Source organism: Bubalus bubalis, chromosome 4, assembly GCF_019923935.1.
Source record: "Bubalus bubalis isolate 160015118507 breed Murrah chromosome 4, NDDB_SH_1, whole genome shotgun sequence".
In the NCBI taxonomy this organism is placed as follows: domain Eukaryota; kingdom Metazoa; phylum Chordata; class Mammalia; order Artiodactyla; family Bovidae; genus Bubalus; species Bubalus bubalis.
Window position 1 is genome coordinate 10,430,480 of NC_059160.1, and position 16,741 is coordinate 10,447,220.

Below are 16,741 nucleotides of genomic sequence, written 5' to 3' on the forward strand. Positions count from 1 at the left end.
TCAAGCACTCTTGAAGAGTCACAGTCCCATGCTTCTTATAGCCCCAGCTTCACACAGACCAGGGCTGAGCCTAGAACTTCATCCATCACAAAGTGAGAAAATGTCTCCCCTTTCACTCCTCCAGTACCTTCAAGGAGCAAGCCCTCAGTGGGTATGGGGTATCTATAATGCCTAACACCTACCAGTCTCCCTTTTAACAGACAGACAGCAGGACCCAGGCTCAGAACCCCTTTTTTAAAAAAAATTTTGGTCACCCTACTTGGCATGTGGGATCTTAGTTCTCCGACCAGAGATCAAACCAGGACCCTCTGCAGTGGAAGCACAGAGTCTTAACCACAAGACTGCTGGGGAAGTCCCAAGTTCAGAGCCTTTAGCCTATAACAATACTTCCTGGTTAGAATTTAATGACATTTCTGACTTTCTTTTTCCTTTTCCTTTCTTTCCTTTTAACCTTCTATATGAAGGACATGATCCTAGTTTTCTATTTGTGGTGGTGATGTAAACTTTTGTTTTAGTATAAGTTTAAAAAAGGGCATGGATTTAAAGAATAATACAGCAAGTAATGGGCTTCCCGGGTAGCGTTAGTGGTAAAGAACACGCCTGCCAACGCAGGAGACATAAAAGACGCAGACTCGATTCCTGGGTCAGGAAGATCCCCTAGAGGAGAGCATGGCAACCCACTCCAGTATCCTTGCCTGGAAAATCCCCATGCACAGGAGAGCCTGGCGAGCTATAGTCCACAGAGTCGCAAAGAGTCAGACATAACTGAAGCGACAACACAGCAAGAAATAGGTTATATGATGCTTGGCAAAAAATGATAAGAGCAGGAGGAGAATGACTGGCATTTGGGAAACATGAACGTGGTTCTACCACCTCACTGTACAGACTGGGGAAACTGAGGTTCTGACCACAAGGAAGGTCAGTGTCTGGGCTCAGCTCCAAGTTAGTGGCCCAGCCAAGCACCCACATCATAGACTCCCTTGTCCCAAATCACCCCAACCACTCCAGGAAGCCTACCCACCTGGTGCCTTGCTCTGTGGGCCTCCTCAGGGTGGCAGCAGTCCTGGCAGCAGCTCTGGGCCAGCACATCAGCTTCAAAGCGTTCACAGGGGGCATTTCCAGCCACCCCCTCCATATCAGTTGCGTCAGGCCAAGGCAGCTCCTTCAGTCCGATGGTGGGGCCTGGGAAGAATGACAGGGGGAGGCAAAGACCAGCTGACCTGAACTCCAGCCCGGTTTAATCCCAGACAGCCAAGGACCAAGGAAATGAGGTTATCCATCAATTCTTTCATCTGTTCGTTTATTCACTCAACAAACACTCATTAAGCACCTCCTAAGCACCAGGCACTCTGCCAAGCATTTGACATGTGATTTCTACTTATTACTTCAGTGTTCCTCGAAGTGTATTTTGAGCACCCTGCGTTAGACTCAGCTGAGCTGCTTATAAAATGCATATTCCCAGTTCCTTCCATCTCTGGAGATAAGACACTTACACAAGGCATTTATACAATGCATTTTATACAAGTCTCCTAGGTGATTCCAATGCACCCCAAAGTTTCAGTGCCCTTGACTTACAGTTAACATGCATTGTAGATAAAATGAATGCCAATTTCAGATGAGGCAGCTAAGTCTCACAGAGATTCCATAACTCACTTAAAGTCCCAGTGGCTGAACTGGATTCAAACCCAGGCTGTGTCTCCCTGCACTCTCAGAGGTGGGCATGAGGGACACTGGATCACACTGTCCACTCACACAGATCCCCTGGGAAACCCTGGGAAGAGAGGCAAGTGGCCAGCCAGGTATTTTCAGAGTTGAGGACAAAATCATGGATGAAAATGAACAACATAAGGTCACACAGCAAGTCTGGCAGAGCTCAACCAAAGAGAAACCCTGGAGTTGTGAGGAGCACCGGGCTTTCCCCGTTGGGCTCCACTGAGGGCTCCAACCCCATGCCCTGGGGGTGGGGGGGGGTGGGCAGGGGAGCCCCACTAGAAGAGTGTGACTTGAAGATGCTTTTCTCACCCCCATCAAGGGGGGTGGAGTGAGAGTAATCCATATCCCCAAGCACACATGCACTTTACCTGCCCCCTGGTCAGCAACTCATACCTGTCAAGTTTCCTCCAAAGTGTCCCAGGGGATCTGGCCTTAGTTGCCAATCTCAGCGGAGACCTGGGGGATTTCACATCCTCCCCTGGGGCAACCAGGGAGAAGATTCCTGGCTCCTTGACCATCAGACCTGGGGAAGTAGATGGGCACTGAGGGGGCTAGGGAGCACCCACTGGCCCTTCGGTAGCCCCGGGGTCTCTAATCCACCCAGGGCCGTCATCTCTCCTTGTCCTTCCCTGCTCCCAGTGGTGGGGGGTGGGGGGAACGCATCGGTCTTGCCCAGTCTGGGCGGTTCCTTCCTGATCCCGCCACATAAAGGAGCCTCAGACGAGAACGCTGCTTATTTCCCTGCGGGCGAGTGTGGGGTGCTCAACTACACGTGCCCTTCACCGATCCTGCTTCCTCCTCCCACCCCCAACCAATTAAGAACCCTTCTCTAAGATGCAGTTTAGGTGTGGATACAATGAGAAACCTTCAGCGGACATGCATGCCCCACCCGGAGAATGGATCCCTGGACCTCTCTCCATCCAGATAGTCAGACAGTCCCTCCCCGTGTCCCTCACTCCTCTACCTTTCCTCACTAGCCTCCCCTCCCTTCTCACCTTTCCGCTCGCGGTACTAACCTCGGCTCGGGTTTCCACACACAGTGGGTGCCGGGGTGGGGTGCCAAGGGTCACAGCCTCTCTATTTTAACAATGAATCAGAACGTTGCCCGGGAGGTGGGCGAAGACCACGCCTCTGCCGCTCTCGCATAGGTTCTCCCTAGGTGCTTCATTTACATGAAGAGTGAGGGATTGGACAACCCGAGGGCAAGGGGCGGGGAGAAGGCGGGGCGGAGGCGGGCGGAGCCCAGATATCTCCGAGTGCGGGACCCGCCGCACGTTTAGCCCGAACAGCCGCGTCAAGGTTCCCAGGAGGCTTTCGGGGCGGCTGGCACTGGCGAGTCTGGATCTTTCTAATCTCTTTCCCTTCGGTTCATTCCCGCCGCAGTTCCCTAGTCTGGCTTTAGCCCATACCTTGGGCTAGAGACTTAATCTCTCTGTGCCTCAATTTTCTAATCTATAAAATGGAAGTAGTAACTGTTGAGGACAAAATGAAAAGCCCAGGAGTTTTCAACTATTTGCACATTCATTTGCACACTTCCATTGATGTGGCGCTCACTCATAAAATGCCCAGCTTCTCCTTTTTAAAAAATATGCCTTCTTTTTTAAGCTGACACCCTGTACTGTGTGCCAGCTCCTGTTCCAAAATCTTTACATCTGTGAGGATGTAGTAACCTGAAGGATTCAGTACCAAGGTCCTCATTTCACAGCAACTAGGATCAGAGAAATTAACTATCTCATCAGCGTCACCCAGCTAGTAAGTGGCAGAGCCAAGACTAAAATCCTGGTGTGTCTGGACTCTGCTGGTCACTACAGAGCATCTTCAGTCATTAATTCTTTCAGACACTTACAGGTACCTGGTACATGCCAGGCCTGTGCTGGGCACCTGGGAAATGGTAATGTGAACAAAGTGTGGCTCCTTCTGAAAGGGCACACCCACTGTCTAGTGGGAGAGACGGACCTCTGGACAGGTCATCTTGGCTCAGGATGGAGTGAGTGGAAAGCACATCTCATAACAAGGATAATGATCTTTCTGCTCAGCCCCAATTACTGTAAGCAAAACAGGGAGTAGTCGGCCTTTAGCACTTCTTGGCTGTGTGACCTTGAGACAGTTACTTGATCTCTCTGAGCTGGGGGTGAGGTGGGTGCTTGGTTTGAGTTTGAAGCTCAGGTATGGCCCTCTACCCACCATCAAGCAGTAAAATCAGGAGCCAACTCAGGGCGGCACTACAGACACTTCAATTCGTTCAATACTTACGGAGCCCCTGCGCCGTCAGTTGTATATGCTGAGGACTCATCAGTGCACGAAAGAGCAAATCTCCTGTTCTCAGGGCACTTACATTCTAGTGGAGACAAACAGATCTCAAACAAGATAAATAAGCAGTACATGGAGTGTACTGGCTGGTGGTAGTGCTAAGGAGAAAAATGAAGCTGGGGTGGGGGTGGGGTTGGAAGTGGCTGGTGTGGGGAGGGAGTTGCTTCTTTTTTTGAGGAAGGACTTTTATTTTTATCCTTTTTTTTTAAACTGGAGGATAATTGCTTTATAGTGTTGTATTGGTTTCTGCCATACATCATGAATCAGCCATAGATATACACATCTCCTCCCTCTTGAACTTCCCTCCCACCCAGGGCATCACTTCTTAGATAAGGTGGTTGTGGAAGGCCGCTCTGAGATGGTGACCTTTTAGGTAAGACCTGGAGAAGACAAGGCAGAGTGAGCCTGCAGGTCCCAGGGAAGAGTGTTTCAGGCTGCAGGGTCAGAAGCAGCGAGGCTGGAATGGAAAGAATAAGCGGGTGAGGGGGAGAATCAGGGGGCAGGGTTGGTGGGCTGTTCTGAGGGGCTCTCTGTATCTCTGGAGCCTGCCTGGTTGTACTTCTCTAAGGCAGGGGAAACCGTGGGGGGTCGGGCAGCAGTCAGGGTCCTGAAGGAGGCAGGAGGAGGGGGCTGGGGAGCCAAGGGTGTGTCGGGAGGAGTGAAGGGGGCTGTTTGAGGAAGCCCCTTCCTGTAGGGGACTGTGGTAGTTTCAGCCCTGATATGGGAAGGCCAGCTACAGCCCCATTATATAGACGGGAAACTCAGACTCAGCTCCTCGATGACAGTGCCTGGTCTGAAAGCATACTCTGAGTTCTGCAGGGTAGCTCAGGGCATGATGGTGGCAGCCAGGCAGCATCACCTCTTGTCACCATTTCGCCCCAGTCTCCCATTCCTCTTTCAGATCCCTAAACAGTCTGTGCCTGCTCGCCTACACCCCTCTGTTCACACCATTCCCCTGGGCCCAGATAACCTCTTCAGAGATCTGGGGAAGCAGAACAATAAGTGACAGTTCTAATCCCCTCTATCACTCTGAGCCTCAGTTTCCTCACTATTCAAGCAGGAATGGTCATCCCAGGCCTCCTGGCTCATCAGCCTGTTGGAGAATCACGTGGTCTCGGCAGGCAAGATAGAGATGAAGGGGGCTGTGACCCAACTGAGCATGGGCAGGAAGGCACGAATCTCTGAAGGGGTCATCAGGGCAGGCTCCAGCCCAAGGCTACCCTGTGAAGTAAGTGGTGATTCAAAGCCAGCAGGCTTGTTTTTACTGGAGAAGCTGAAAATCTGAACATTTAGATGAAACCTCAAATTTTTAAAATATGGCTAAGTCAAATTGCTTTTAAACACTGTGTGAGTAACCAAATGAATCCTCGGGACTTCTCTTTCATGCAGTGTCTCTGGAATGGTAAATCACAGATTGTCATCCATTAGCAATGACTTAGGACTTCCCTGGTGTCTCAGCGGTAAAGATCCCCTGAACAGGTGATCCTGGCTCAGGATGGAGTGGGCAATGCAGGAGACATGGGTTCAGTTCCTGGGTTGGGAAGATCCCCTGGGGAAAGAAATGGCAACCCACTCCAATATTCTTGCCTGGGAAATCTCATGGACAGAGGAGCCTGGTGGGTTACAGCCCATGGGGTCTCAAACGAGTCGGACACAACCTAACGACTAAACAACAACAAGAAGTGATGATTTAAATGCCACCCCCTCCAGGACGCCCTCCCTGGTCACCCCAGACTTGAGGGAGGGCTCCCTCTGCCAGGATCTTGGGCATGACTCCCGTTGTTCCTAGTATCTTTCACATTGTCGACCTCGTGAGTGGCGCCCCCTGGAGGTAAGATCCTGGATCTCCACTTTCCATTTCTCAGGCCTTCTTCAGCCAGCCTGGCAGTGTTAGTGTGTATGTATGTAGAGTATCACCTATGTGAGGAAGGACCCACGACTTGGGCATACTTATGTTCTGGGTCTTTCCCTGGAGATGTACATATGCCCAGCCAGAGACCACCTACAGCTTAAATCCCAGCTCAGACAGAGAGACAGTGAATAGTTAGAATTCAGCTAAAGGCATGTCCTGCACACATCAGGGTGGGGTGGGGGTCACCTAAATCTGCCTCACCTGAAAAATGGGCTCAGTGGAATTGCCTACCCTGTGGGGTTACCATGAGAACTCAGTGAGTTAAACCAGGTAAAGAGGGACTGGTAAACAGTGAGTACCTCAATAAATGTTATTATCTCTCTTCAAGTCTCCTCCTCTCCATCCCCATAGATACAGTTCAAGGAACGTAAGTCCCTGGACGGCAGGGACCACCCTGTTTTGCTCAATGCTAAGCATGTAAGAAACGCTGGGCTGGAAGAAGAACAAGCTGGAATCAAGATTGCCGGGAGAAATATCAATAACCTCAGATATGCAGATGACACCACCCTTATGGCAGAAAGTGAAGAGGAACTAAAGAGCCTCTTGATGAAAGTGAAAGAGGAGAGTGAAAAAGTTGGCTTAAAGCTCAACATTCAGAAAACAAAGATCATGGCATCTGGTCCCATCACTTCATGGGAAATAGATGGGGAAACAGTGGAAACAGTGTCAGACTTTATTTTGGGGGGCTCCAAAATCACTGCAGATGGTGAGTGCAGCCATGAAATTAAAAGATGCTTACTCCTTGGAAGAAAAGTTATGACCAACCTAGATAGCATATTCAAAAGCAGAGACATTACTTTGCCAACAAAGGTCCATCTAGTCAAGGCTATGGTTTTTCCAGTGGTCATGTATGGATGTGAGAGTTGGACTGTGAAGAAAGTTGAGCGCTGAAGAATTGATGCTTTTGAACTGTGGTGTTGGAGAAGACTCTTGAGAGTCCCTTGGACTGCAAGGAGATCCAACCAGTCCATTCTGAAGGAGATCAGCCCTGGGATTTCTTTGGAAGGAATGATGCGAAAGCTGAAACTCCAGTACTTTGGCCACCTCATGCAAAGAGTTGACTCATTGGAAAAGACTCTGACGCTGGGAGGGATTGGGGTCAGGAGGAGAAGGGGACGACAGAGGATGAGATGGCTGGATGGCATCACTGACTCGATGGACGTGAGTCTCAGTAAACTCCGGGAGTTGGTGATGGACAGGGAGGCCTGGCGTGCTGCAATTCCTGGGGTTGCAAAGAGTCGGACACGACTGAGCGACTGAACTGAGCTGAAGCATGTAATACTACTTTACTAAGCACTTCCTTAATGGTGCTCAGTAAATACTTGGTTCTTGTCTTCCTCACACCCTCAGTGTTCCCTGACCATGCCATCAGGGAGATTGCTCTCAAATGAATCCCTGACTTTGACTCTCCTCAGGCTAAACCCCCGCCCCCCCCAACTCAGGGACTCCTGCTGGCCACCGGATAAGGATCCAGATCCTTAGCTCAGCACCTGAGACCCTTAAGTTTCTGGTCCCTTCAGGCCTCTGCAGATTTCTCCTCTCTTCTGACCACCCCTCCCCAACCTCTGCTCCCCAAGGGCTCTCTGCCTGCCTGCCCATCCCCTCTCCCACCCACCTGGCCAAGCCATCTTTCAAGACTCATGTCAACGTCACCTCTTCACTGTTCTGTGCCCCACCCCTGGGCCTATACATCAAACCCTGACCTCCAGGGTGAACTCCATGTGTCTGTCTCTCCCATGAGATGTGAGGGTCATGTCTTATTAGTTCTAACAGTAACTTTTGATGTACTTAATCTGAGACTCAGTCTTCTCATCTGTCAAATGGAGCTAGTACCCACGACACAATACTGTTGTGAGTTGATAATGTCACTAACACATTGGAGGCGCTTGATAAATTTCCTATCCTCCTTCAGCTGATTATTTGCCAGTCATGGTGACTAAGAGGGAAGGGAGAGAGCAAAGTTCACTGGACAGGGAAGGGTTCAGCAAAGGCCTGAGGGAGATGATTGTGGTGAGGAGCAAAAACTAGATTTAGAAACTTGCAGACAGGAAGGCATGGCACTAGGGCCAAGAACATTCTCAGAAAGATTATCTCAAGGATTATATGAGAACACTGGTGGGGAGGGGGACTGAGTTCAGTGTAATCCAGCCAGAACTGGCCGAAAACCTAGGGGCTCCAGTCCTGTGCGGGGGTAGACACACAGAAATGACCGACACAAACTTCCCACTCTGCTCACGGCCTGGCCAGGGGAGAGAGGGAACCCAGTGAGAACATGATCAGTGTTTAAAAGGAAGAAACACAAAGTGTACCTGGAGCCCAGATGAAGAAATGAGTGATTCCCAGGGGTCGGGAAGGCTTCCCAGAGGAGGCAACTGAGAGCCAAGGAGAGCGGGGCAGGCTGAGGGCAGCCTGTGAACACCTAAAGGGCGGGCTTCTATAGTGTCTGAAGGAGGCAGATGCTTGTTCAGACCAGGACTTTGCTGAGATGGACCTGCTCACGAGCGCAGGGAGTGAGCACCCCACACTAGGATGAATTGGGAACCTCTCCCCAGAACCATCCACATAGCCAAAGGGAGGGCAACAGCTCAAGTCTAGGGAACATCAGGTCAAGGGGATTTTTTTTTTCATATTTACTTAGTTGGCTACACGGGGTTTTGGTTGCAGCGTGCAGAATCTCGTTCCCTGACCAGGGATTGAACCTGGGCCCCCTCAATTGGGGTCATGGAGCCTTAGCCACTGGACCTCCAGGGAAGTCCCAGGATCCAGAGGATTTTGGAACAGGAAGCTAAGGCTTGCCTGACATCCAGTCCCTCTCCTCCTCAGTTCCAGACCCACAGGGCGGCTCCACCTGGCCTCCTCACCCTAAGCTCCCAGGGAGAATCAGGCTACCCCAAAACCAGAGCCTACTGCTGAGCTGAGGCCTGGCTCCCGGTAACTATGGCCATGGCTTTGTTTTACTAGCACAGGCCTGACCCATCAGGAAACTGCAGTGTAGTAACAGGAACGGATAAGCCTCTGCTATGGCTTTAGTTCCATGGTTGGATCCCCTCCAGACAGCCCTTTAACATTTCTGGCTCCTGTGGGAGAATCTGCTGCTTGCACCCCAATACCAATTCCCCCGTCAGCAACACACTCCCCAATTCCTAGGTGGGTACATGGTTCTCCAGAACAAGCCACGCTCCTCAGCCTTCCTGACAGCTAGAAGTTCCTTCTTCCTCCTGCCCTAAAGCCTTTGCTGCCTGCCTAATAGCACAAGCATCATGTGTTTCTAAAAGGAGGGACCTGACTTTCATTCCTTCTTCCTTTCTGTAACTGAGAGGCAGATACGATGGCTGAGGCTCAGGCAGCCATCTTGGACCACGAGGTAGAACCTGTGTTTAATACGGCACAAAACCAAGAGCTAAAAGCCTGCCCTCTCAGCTTCAGGCTCGCTGCCTTCCATTTCTGTTAACCTGAAAACTCTAGCTTTATATAAGCCAGTTATTTTAAAATCTTGTTTCACATTATATGTAGCTAAATCTAATCTTTCCTGATTAAGCTCCTAAAGGCCCCAAACCGCAGGGCCTGACGGATGGACAGTAACAGGAAGAATTCAGGTAGAACATGGAAAGTTCTCCAGAGGGTTCTCACTCTAGCACTTTTGATCTTAGGATTGACAAAGATCACCATGATTCAACTTTCTTGGTCTGCTGGATGAAAAAAGGGCACAGATGGGAGAGACACAGATGAGAATTTAATACAGATCAATGTTACAAATGTAGATTGTAAGTTGTGAAAAGACCCTATGGCACTGGGGATGGACAGCAGGGTCAGGTGTGTGAGAAGCAGCTGTGCACACGGAAGGTGCACCCAGAAACGTCAGGAGCCGTGGGAAGTGGTTCATGCATGTGGCCTCACTTCAGCCTCCGGGCAGGCCTGCGAGGTAGTGTCTTATGACACTTTACATGTGGGGTAACAGTTCCAGGAGGTCAGCAGCAGGGGGCTCACACAATGGGCCAGCAGTAGAACTAGGACTCAAACCCCAGCCCAGCCGTGTGTGCAGACCCCGGGCTCATCTCTGCTCCTGCTCATGAGGGCGTCAGGAGACTCACTGCCCTGGGTCAAGTACCAGAACCATCTAGATGGCCCAGTAACAGACCCCGCCATCTACCATGGATGGAGGCAGCCAAGTGAGGCGAGTGGCCCCACCCTAAGTCACATGGGGAGGACAACAGGAAGGCAGCAGGGAGATCAGTGGAAGGAGCCAGAGAAGCCAGGTCACAGGGCCTCCCAGCCATAAACCCTGAGCTTCACGTTGCCACGGCCAGGTGTGGCCTTCAGATATGCACAGCCAGCACCAGATGGGGTGGGTTTTTTTTGGCTCTACTGGGTCTTCACCGCTGCGCAGGCTTTTTAGTTGCAGCAAGCAGGCTCTGGAGCAGGGGCTCAGTAGTTGTAGCACACAGGCCTAGTTGCTCTGTGGCATGTGTGATCTTCCCGGACCAGGGATCGAACGTATGTCCCCAGCACCGGCAGGTGGATTCTTTACCCCTGAGCCACCAGGGATGCCCCAGATGGTGGGTTTTGATGGTGATGGGAGACAGCCTGCCCAATGCAGAGCCAGGACTGTGTCCAGCAGGCCCTCCATGGTGAGTGAAGGGGAAGGCCTGCCCTGCAGACCCCAGATCCCTGCCCCCTTGGCTCCAGGAGCCCGAGTGCAGGGGCGGAACCTGCATTCCCTTCACACACACTCAATAGCCCACCAGCTTCACAGGGGCTGAAAGCTCACCCTTCGCCCCTCTGCAGTCCTGGTGTCAGGGCTGGGCACGGCTCCCTGAATCAGGGCAGCGCCCGAAATTCCTGGGCCCTGGTCCACAGCCACAGGAACCAGTCAGCGCAAGCAGGGTCTGAATCTCCAGAACAGGTGCTCCGGCTGCCTACCCTTGCACCACACCCACCTGTGGCAGGCGGACCTACCCCCTGCCACCAGCCCAGCTCCGTCATTAGAGCGGGGAGTGTGAGTGACACAGGTCACTCACCTGCTGCAACAAGGCTGGTTTCCATCGGCTCTGAAGCCGCACCTGGAAGAAGTGTGAAGAATCGGCAGCCCTCACAGAGCATCCGCCAGCCACGCTTTCAGTGAGGAGAGAGAGATTTTCTTTACAAATGACTAATCACTCTTTTTTTCTTGGGCTGTCTGGGAGCTGCTGGAAGCCTATGGAAGCTGCCCAAGTTTGGGGGCGAGAATACTCCAGGACTCCCCATCTCCACTCCTTCAATGTCAGCTGAGGAGACCAGCAAGGCCAAGGGGAGGGACAAGCCCAACTTCCAGCTAGGAAAAGGCAGAGGCCATCCCTGCTCACCCACGGGCCGGCGTTCCAGGGCTGCAGGCAGACTCTGCGTCTGCCAGGGGTGGCGCTGGGCTTCAGCCCATGGGGGCCCAGGCCTAGCACCACTTTCACATACCCATAGGGAGAAGTGCTGGACAGCGAGGGTGACCCACGTCCCCACGCCTGCCCTTGGTGTGCGGCATCAGGGTCAGGGACAAACCAACCACACGTGTGCTTAGTTTCACAAATCTGATGAAGGTCCAGGGAGGTTCACATTTGGCCAGACGCCCCAAACTTGGCCCCCGGAGGCTCCTCCTGGGGGAGGCCAGCTCTCAGCTGTCCGCACCTTCTGGAGTCCAAACCCCAGGCTGGAGGGGTGCTGGCCTCCCAAGCTTGGGCTGTAGTCACTGCCTGGGTGCAGGCTGGGTTATGAGACAGCCCAGCTGAGACAGGACAGGTCCTTGCTGACAAGGCTGGTGCCTGGCCGGGGTCTCCGAGCTCACTCCCCGCTGTGCCGGGCTTTGCCTGTCAGCCGGCGGCGCTGTGTCTTGCTGGTACGAGTGGCACTCGGGGGCTTCTTGGTGGTGTCCTGGGCCCGGCGAAGACGTTTCTTCTTGACCTTCTTGCGACTGTGTGCATGCAGTGAGGCCGTGAGAGAGGAGATCCTATGGGAGGAATGCTGGTGAGGCCTGGGCCTCGGTTTACCCTGGGGAATAAGATATGGGCGGAAGGGTGGGTTGGGGGGTGCCTGACAGCCCAGCTCATGCAAGGGAAGTCAGAACAGGCCCCAAATGCCATTCTACAGGCAGCGTGCTCTGTCCCAGAGGGCCTGCCAGCTCCTCAGCTCACAGCGACAAAGGTCCTTTACCCCAGGCACTCTGCCCTACACCAGCCACCACGGGCCAGCGGGAGGGGACTGTCACAACGCCAGCCACAGGAGCAGGCTCACAGGGGAGGGCAGGCCAGGGCTCACCGCTGGGACAGCAGAGGGTCTCTGGACTTCCTGGGTAAGGCTCTGGTCGGCTTCTCCACGGATGACACCTCCTCCTCAGGCCCAGACCCGGCCCCTTGCTAAAGAAGCACAGAACAGGAGTGGCGGATCAACAGGCCTGAGCCTCCTGAACGGTCACCACTCTGCTGCCTCCCACGCCTGCTCGGGGCTCAGAAGGCGGCTCTAGGTGCAGAAAGGCCACATGTGCCCTGAAGCAGGAATGACATGGGGCAGAGCTGGGTTCTGAAGTCCTCCACCGCCACGGCCCACAGGGGGCACACACCAACACTCGCAAATGGAAAAATTCTAAAATAGAGACAAGACTGGTCTTTGCATCAGACCACACAGAAGAAAGGGCTTCCCTGGTGGCTCAGACGGTAAAGAATCTGCCTGCAATGCGGGAGACCTGGGTTCAATTCCTGGGTTGGGAAGATCCCCTGGAGAAGGGAATGGCTACCCACTCTAGTATTCTTGCCTAGAGAATCTCATGGACAGAGGAGCCTGGCAGGCTATAGTCCATGGGGTCTCAAAGAGTCAGACACGACTGAGCGACTTTTACACACAGGTAACGAACAGAAGAATAAGCATCAAACACAAAGCGAGCGTGAGCTCAGAGAGGATGTAATAAAGCAGTGGCTCTAGAACTTAGAGACACTGTAACCCACGCAAGGGGGTGTGGTTTACCTGGTAACTAACTATACACGCGTATGTGTGTTAGTCACTCAGTCATGTTCAACTCTCTGCGACTCGGGGTGTAGCCCGCCAGGCTCCTCCATCCATGTGATTTTCCAGGCAAGAATACTGGAGTGGGTTGTCATTTCTTTCTCCAAACTATACACATACATGTGCATAAATCCCTACACAACCTTAACTGAAACATAGGTTTCATAAGACAACACCTGCTGGGATGCTTTCTGATACTTTTGATATTATTTCCTTTTTTTTTTTTTTTTTAAATGCTGGTTGGAACTTGCTATGACTCACACCTCACAGGTCAGAGCAGAGAGATGTGTCTTGCAGGGGTAGCAAGCACAACCAGCCGCTCTCGAGGGCTTCTAGTGGACTGACCACCCTTATCCTCACAGCGACCCGGCAAGGCAGCTGCTATCATCAGTGACCCCCAACGTACTGGTGAAAGGAAGAAGCAGGCGAGGCAGAGAAACCTGCCCAAGCTCCCACAGCTGCTCGTGGTAGAGCTGACTCTGAAGCCCCAGGGTTCAGGGCTTTGGTCCAGGCCCTGGAGGGTTACCCAGAGGAAAGAGCCCCTTGTACTGGAATCCTTGACATGGACCAGCGCTTACTGACCCGCTTGATAAGCCAGGCTGACCCTATGTCCCTTCTTCCCCCAGGCTGGGAGGGAGCCCCACCTCAGGTGTGGGCAGACCGAGCAGCCGTGCCCCTGAGAGGTCCAGGTCGCTGATGGTGGTCACGGTGACTGTGTGGTTGGGGTGGTCGTACTGCACCGACTCTGTCTTTGCTGTCACCAGCCGGTCTAGCTCGTCAGCCTCCTCTGTGCAGGGTGGGTGCAGGACCAGGCCTCAGCCCCAGGACACAAGCAAGCAGGCTCCAGCACACACCCCACCCCTGACTCCAGCCCTGGAATGTAACGGCCCCCTCTACTCTATAGAGTGGCACCCAGGAAGTCACTGGCTCCAGAGCCTGGCCTGCAGACAAGTGCTGGAAATGACCCAACTCCTCCTTTCATGCTCCAGGGACACCCCAGACCACCTGGTCCCCACCTGGACCCCAGGAGCTGCTGCCACCCCCAGTCCCTCCAGGCCTCAGAAACTGGGGTTTCTGCTCAGGATCCATTTGCCAAGAGGTCTGGGTCTCCTCCTGGTCTCTGATCCACTGACATCTAGAGGTACCTGAGGACACCCCTGGCTCCTAGGGCACCACCAAGATCCCTAAAGCTAGGGATGTCAGCTTCTCTGCAGTCCTTGTACCCCTTCCCTTCCACCCACCAAGGGATAAATAAACTCAACCGACTGGCTATTCTCCAGGTCAGGTCAAGGACTGGACTTACCCAGAGCCTCCTCTCTCTCTGCCAGCATCTTCAAGTATTCCTGGTGGCGCTGGAACCAAAGGGAAGGCAACATGGTGAGTATGGCCTCTCAGCCCAGACACTGCTCCCCTCCAGAATGAGTAAGACCATGGCTTGGAGGGAAAGATCAAGAGATCTTACCCTGAACCTTCCCCACACCTGGACCACAGCATCTCTATCTGCATAAACTGCACCCCAGGCCTGCCCGCCCCCTCCCCTCAGCCCTGCAGGTGCCCCTATTCGGGCCAGCGAGGCTGCAGAGTCCCTGGGAGTCAGAGACACTCTCCTGCCCTCTCCCTCTGCACCTCTTCCCGGAGCTTCTTCTGCTCCTCCTTCAGCCGCTGCTTGATCTCCTCAATGGCTGCCTTCTTCCGCTCTACCTTCCTCTTGTGGAAGCCTGTCAGGTACTCCCTACAGCAAAGAGGCAAGAGAAACAAGACACAAGGAAAGAAGGGCTCACTCCAGGAAAAGGGTGGGGGGGGAGCTAATACTGCACTCACCATGTGCTAAGCACCATTCCAAAAATGTAAACGTATTAACTCATGTAATCTTAACAGCATGCATATTGGGTGGTTATTGTTGTTCAGTTGCTCAGTCACGCCTCTTTGTGACCCCATGGACTGTATGCAGCATGACCTGTCCTTCACTATCTCCTGGAGTTTGCTCAAACTCAGATCCATTGAGTCAATGATGTCATCTAACCATCTCATCCTCTGTCACCCCCTTTTCCCCTGTCCTCAATCAGGTACCCATTCCCAATTTACAGATGGGAGACACTGAGGCAGAGAAAGATAAGATGACTTGCCCAAGGGGGTCAGAGAGTGTAAGGTTAGGGAAAGAGAGAGAGATGCTGCCTCTTTCCCCACTCACTACCCTCCTGGGCTCTTAGTTGCCAGCAACAGGGCCAGGTGGTGGACATAGGCTGAGAGCCTTTGAACCTAGAGCAGGTGAGGGTCCCTTCTTCACTGGCAAACTCTATTCCTCAGTGAATTAGGCCGCTTCAACTGGGGCTTTCAAGGCCACCCTCACCCAGACCTCCACAAACTGCCCATTGGACCAACACCCATTTCCCCAGGACTCTGCCCCTCGGCTTGTCTGTAGGTCTTGTTGATGCCTCCCTGAGTTTCCTGACGACGCCCCAGCACTTCCTTCCCCACGCTCCATCTTATCTCAGCCCCCCTCATCTTCCTAGGTCTGGCCGCACCATTCCTATCTGTTCTGGAGCCCAACACCAGGCTTTTCGCTGACCCACTACCATAGGTCCAGGTGGCACTCTGAGTGGTGCTAAACCAGACGCTAAGACTTAGAGGACCGGCTCAAAGGTCCGGAGGCCTTTGTTTCATTCACTAATCATTTTCACCCAAAACAGCTGAGTCTACTGTGAGTCCATGGGATCGCAGAGTCCGACAGGACTGATAGTCTGAACAACACAACTGCGAGCGAGACCGCCGGGCTGGGGAGGGTGAAGCCCGCTCTCGGGCCGCGCACACAGCATCACAAGGCGGCCTGGGGAGCAGAGAAGCGACGCGAGGGCGGGGCGGGCGATTCCATCCCTCCGGGCTGGGGGGCCCAGAGCCGCGGCTTCCACCAGCCAGGGCTCCGCACCACGCCGAGAGGGCGGGACCGGAAGGGCCCTCCGCGTGAGCGTGTGCGGACATTCCCGGCCTCGGCCTTGCCCGGCGGCCCGAACGAGATCCGCTCAGCCTTGGCACTCACCGCCGCTTCTCCTCGTCGAAGCTCAGGATGAGCCGCTGCCGCCGGTCGTCACCATCTCGCTTCTTCTTCTTGTTGCGGCCCATAGCAGGAACGCTCCGGCGGCGCGGATTCCGCGCACCAAAGACACTTCCGGCTGTAGAACGGACAGCCTCCCGGAAGTGCTCCTTAGCGACGCTCTGCCGTTCCGCTCGCCGGACCCCGCCTTTTAAAGGGGCCGCCCTGCGTTCCTCCCGTCCCTCTCTATTTCGTGTATAACAGGCGGGATCTCTGCCCCCGCCCCTACGCTCCCCACTCCCCGCAGCCGAACAAGGTGATGAACAACTGTCTCTCTGGCCCGGCACTGCCACTAGTGGCCATGCCGCTTGCCATCCTTGGCACCCTACTGGGTAGAAGCATTGCCTTGGCTGCAGTGTTGTGCCCCGCCTTACTCCCAGCAAGATGCCCGGCGAGCGGCCTTCCGTGGAGGCTCAGGGGAAGTAACTTAAAGTCAGCTCGTTCTTAAGTGGTGTGCAGCGTCACCCCCGATTGCTGCCCTGTGTGTGGAGGGGTTCTGCCCTCCTGGAACGTCCGGTCAGGTGCAGAGTAAGAAGACAGCTGCTCTGTGGGGATCTCTGTGCAGTCGGCCCTCTCAGCCCACCCAGTTGGAGCTGCCAGCCCACGAGGGGCTCAAAGAGGCCACATCTGCGAAAGTTCCCAGCGCAGAGTGAATCACACCACCCCGGGCAGGTGCCGTTGTTCCAAACTCT

General features: G+C 53.6%; 2 protein-coding genes across 4 annotated transcripts in view; both read right to left on the bottom strand.

The window, feature by feature from the left end:
* Window positions 1-2,241, bottom strand: part of LOC102390374 (TRIO and F-actin binding protein) — a 58,486-nt gene extending 56,245 nt beyond the window's left edge. Inside the window, exons 1-2 of the mRNA XM_045165244.1 lie at window positions 2,107-2,241; window positions 1,022-1,182 (exon numbers count right to left, since the gene is read on the bottom strand). Of these exons, the coding sequence (XP_045021179.1) occupies window positions 1,022-1,135 (114 nt within the window). The 5' untranslated portion in view covers window positions 1,136-1,182; window positions 2,107-2,241. The remainder of the gene's footprint in view (window positions 1-1,021; window positions 1,183-2,106) is intronic.
* Window positions 2,242-11,479: 9,238 nt separating this feature from the next.
* On the bottom strand, window positions 11,480-16,187 carry NOL12 (nucleolar protein 12). 3 transcript variants are annotated; one of them, XM_044940884.2, is made up of 6 exons: window positions 15,996-16,187; window positions 14,585-14,690; window positions 14,262-14,310; window positions 13,603-13,745; window positions 12,218-12,315; window positions 11,480-11,950 (listed from the first exon to the last, which is right to left on the bottom strand). In XM_044940884.2, the coding sequence occupies exons 1-6, from the start codon at window positions 16,076-16,078 to the stop codon at window positions 11,773-11,775; spliced, it is 657 nt and encodes a 218-aa protein (XP_044796819.2). In that variant the 5' UTR covers window positions 16,079-16,187; the 3' UTR covers window positions 11,480-11,772. The 3 variants fall into 3 exon arrangements, with proteins under 3 accessions (XP_044796819.2, XP_006071442.3, XP_044796820.2); XM_006071380.4 differs by having other exon boundaries at window positions 11,480-11,909; window positions 15,996-16,184; XM_044940885.2 differs by lacking the exon at window positions 15,996-16,187 and adding an exon at window positions 14,780-15,477.
* Between the last annotated feature and the right edge of the window lie 554 nt (window positions 16,188-16,741).